Source organism: Protomyctophum parallelum, assembly GCF_964188405.1.
Source record: "Protomyctophum parallelum genome assembly, chromosome: 1".
Classification (NCBI taxonomy): domain Eukaryota; kingdom Metazoa; phylum Chordata; class Actinopteri; order Myctophiformes; family Myctophidae; genus Protomyctophum; species Protomyctophum parallelum.
Genome location: NC_139697.1, coordinates 9,257,670 through 9,261,863, shown reverse-complemented (window position 1 = coordinate 9,261,863; position 4,194 = coordinate 9,257,670). Strand labels below are relative to the sequence as shown.

The window sequence follows — 4,194 nt, the reverse complement described above, 5'->3', positions numbered from 1 at the left end:
AACCATCCTCTTCATGGAATACTATTCCTCCACATAAAATGATGTTGGCGTTGGCATATTCCTTTCCTCTGTGGCCAAGGATGGAAATTGCATTGTCATTTTCAGGTGGTCTAGTGGGAATGCACTCGACTGTTGGTTGTGTAGAGGGGTTTGCACTTGAGGCCACTAATGAGAGAATGGTCCCCCTTAATAAGATTCATCATGAGGTAAGAGTTGGATAATATGGGGCGGTGACTTGGGATCAAATGGCTCTATGATTCATGCAAAACTAAGTGACACCTTGTGTCAATGAAATGTTGCAACATCACTTTTTACTCCTAAGGATCTGTCTGTGGATTGTAAGGACAAGGGCATCAGGCATTTGATGGAATGATTTAAAAACAATACATATAGGCTCCTTAAGGTTTTAACACCATCAGCTGAACAGGAGAAGGGCAAAGTGTGAAAAAACAAGAGGAATCTTTGTGTGCGTCTGTGTTCAAGAGCGCACATGTCTGTATCAAAAGGCAGAGCAGGTGTGCTGCAAGAGTGCTAGCTGGGTTTGATCACCGATCCAGCACCCGGCTGTAGTCCTGGGGGCCACAGCCCCCCTCACTCTTGAGTTCAGCAAATACCTGTGTGAAAAAGTGCGGATCTGCGTTAATGCGCAGCATCTTAGAGCTGGTAGCATCAATAATGGCCAGGCAGCGGTCCCAGAAGGCCTCCTTACCAGCCTCCACCAGGAAGGGCTTGAGGGGATAAGAGATTTCATTGCCCATGTAAGAGTAGGACAAGTAGAGGCAAGTGAGTAGCGTAGCCTGAAGCTCATGCTCCGTGGCCACTAGGTCCCCGTCCACTACGTCGCGACACAGCATGTAGACGAAGACTACGTTGGCTGGCGTGACGAAGGCCTGATCCTGCCAGCCCTGCAGGAGCAACGAACGGTCCACGGCCCGCAGCCACAGCACTGGGTCGGCCGGGGACAGGTGCTTCAACCGGTAACAGCGGGTGCACAGGAACTCCCCCAGACAGCGGAGAAGCTCGCTGGTTGAGGCCTGGACGATGATACGCTTGGGCGATGAGGTCACCGTACTCAGGGGGACTTGTCTGACAGGATAGGGCAGTGGCTGGGGTTTGCTGTAGCCGTAGCCATGGCCATGGCCCAATCCCAGCCCGTACCCGAGCCCCAGACCCAGTCCCGCTGGGCAATCGTAGCTGGACAAGTTGGCACATGACACAGACTTCTTCACATTCTCGCGGTTGAGGTGCAGCACGGCATCTTTCTGGTATATGTTGATGTTGTTGTTGTTGTTGAGGGGGTCACATAGGGTCTCCGGACCCCCAGAGCTTTTCTTGGTGCCGCCTCTCTTCTTGGTGGAGGCTACCAGTCGTTTCCAGGTCAGTGCAGGGAGGAAGATGGACTGACCCCGTTTCAAACCACGGTCCTTCTGGGTGTTGAGAGAGTGGCTGCTGAAGCTTGGGTAATGGTTCAGAGAGCCTGCTCGGTTATCATAGTAGCTTGATTTCCGAGTGCCAGGCGACAGCGATAATACCGTGCCCATGGTGAGTCAGTGCTTCAGAGATTAAACTGACTTAATGGGGGTCGGGCAGAGGTGAGGACGGTTGATGCACAGCACTCTCTCTATCTGCTCTTTTAATTATTTGACTCTAGGTTGAGATGGCTGAACAGAGCAGTCAGGTGGAAAGATGTCCAAGGCAGACATGACAACCCAACCTTGTCTGTTTTAACAGAGATGCTGGCAAATCTAAATGTCCATGATATCAGAAGCAATGTCTGCAACATAAAACAAACAAAACAGCATTTTAAGTAACGAAACACTACTGGCATCAATTCATATGAAACAGTTCTGGTCATAATATAGCCTACACACATGCATCACAGTCTTAACAGCGATTAAGCTAGAGTGCAGCCTGTGACAATACACTATACTGGTATATTATTTCATATAGCCTAATCCATTTTAACCCATTACAATTATAATGGTTATTATGAAAAAAATAATTTACCTAAAAGGGTGACTGTATAGGCTATTGTAATGTAGATTACTAGTTCAGTGGGAAATATGGTTTTGACTATTATATATAGCCTACATAATATAGCTACTACTATTATGCGTCCTCTAGTCTACTGTAGCCTATGAGCACAGGTTATGAAGTTTGAACCCCCTTTTTTGTAAAGAACGGAACAATAATTACAACAGAGTAGATTTGATGTGCAAATATTTAGGATGTTTCTTTTTCTTTCATATGGATAGTCATACTCACATGTTTAATTATCATCTGATGTGATGTGTAGACTGTAGAGACCCACTGTCCAATGTTGTTTATTTGTCGCAGCCTGTGGTGCTGATACAAGGGTAGCAGATAGATACGCATCAGAACGCAACAAATATTGCGTTCATGAGCTGTCCTGTCCAGTGCGCACTGACAGCTGGCCAGATGGTTAATGAGGTCAGTTCACGTTCGTGCAAAATTAGAAGCAAAAAGTCACTCCCCGTCCCCGGCCGTGAGCAATAACCTTACTTTACAAGTCCAGCAAAGCCAGTCGGTCTCCTTGTGCAGGTGTCATCCTTTGCTCTGCACAAAGGCAGGTCCCTTTAGTGAATAGCTATTCACAATTGTATGATTGTCCCTTCATTCCGGGTCTCCATCTCTGGGGCTGAAAATAACGCAAACTTCCACAGCAATATGCGTCCTTTTAATGCATCCCATGCCTCTTGTCTAATCATGTAGCCTACTTCCATGTGACAAGTGGATTGCTTGTTCTTCCCATTATTTTGTTTGTTTGTTTTTTAAATATATAGCCTTCCTATGGAGTATGGACTGATACACAGGCAGAGCAGTCCTCACTCTTCAGTTGTAGATGTTAGCTCTGAAGGGACTTGACATCAGACTTCTCTTTCGCCGATCGGAGTGGACAGAGCGGCCAGCTAATCAAATCATCTCCCTGACAGACTCCTCCTAGTGGGGGGCGCGTGAGCTCAGCTGCTGCCGACCCGACCGAGCCGGGACGGGGCCGGGACGCGCGTCGTGCGCGCACACATGCATGCCTTAAATTGTACCCATGTAAAAACGCAACACAAAAAACCCCACAAGCCACAAACACACTCACTGATCGAGTGACAAGTCTGATAACATTGAAACTGTAGGCCTACTGGGCGCGTTCGGAAATAGCGCGCTGTCTGAGCGCACTGACTGTGCAATGCAAATAGGCGAGTGCGCTCCGGTGCGGTATTTCCACGCGCCCTAATTAAGCTTCAAGCCAAAACGACGGTAAATACATTTTCACACTCGCAGATGTGAGATGTGTTCATGTGTCCACAGACATGTCCACGGCAGACGTCAGTCACTCTGAGGCCATTAGGCCAATAATATGTATGTATGACTAATTGACTAATTGACTATATGAGGCAGACTAGTGTTCGAATAAGTACTATTTTTTAACAAGTAAACAATACCACAATGTAGCCTAAGATTATAGATGTATTTGATCGATTTTGACATTTTCAATCCACGAGTCTATTATGTTAATTTCCCTGAGGGGGTAGAACGGCACCAGCTGCCCCCTTAGAGCTCTGAATATGTAGGCTACAAATGCAAAATATACGGTACGTGCTTTGATGCCCCAAACGTTAGAGGAGCCTACGGGGTGCTTGTGCAATGTATTAAGCCGTAGTTTTTAATAAATAAGTGTTTAATCCCGTTTCTGGCCGATTCTGTCGGAAGTTCTCAATGACCATAGATGGCGGTAGTGAGGGGGCGCATCCGGTGAAAACCGGAATTATGCTCAACGTAAACAGGAAGTAAACGAGGTGGGAAAATGGCGTTCGGCCACAAACGGGATTAAAACACTTATTTATTGAAAACTAATGGACTAATACATTGTACAAGCTCGCCATAGGCCTCTCTAACATTTGGGGCAGAACCAGGGTAACTGGGTAAGCACCTTATATTTTGCATTTGTTATTGGAATGCGTCACGAAGCAATATGTGTTACTTTTACAAAGGGGTAATCATATAATACAGTAGTACATTTAATACTTGATTAATTGATTGTATGTAGAATGGGTAGAAATTTCAAACGAAAGCACAAGTCAAATACAAAAACTGCTATGAGGATGAAACTTACTAAGACTTATTTACATCAGGGTTCTTCTCCATTTTCAATTAATCGTACAAATATACACTTCTATG

General features: G+C 45.9%; 1 protein-coding gene across 1 annotated transcript; it reads right to left on the bottom strand.

The window, feature by feature from the left end:
• Nucleotides 1–545: 545 nt before the first annotated feature.
• Nucleotides 546–2,757, bottom strand: LOC310863669 (cyclin-dependent kinase 5 activator 1; the record flags this gene model as incomplete). Its single annotated transcript, XM_083772165.1, has 2 exons — nt 2,266–2,757; nt 546–1,774 (listed from the first exon to the last, which is right to left on the bottom strand). Exon 2 carries the CDS (start codon nt 1,539–1,541, stop codon nt 546–548), a length of 996 nt encoding a protein of 331 aa, XP_083628291.1. The 5' UTR covers nt 1,542–1,774; nt 2,266–2,757.
• Nucleotides 2,758–4,194: the final 1,437 nt, after the last annotated feature.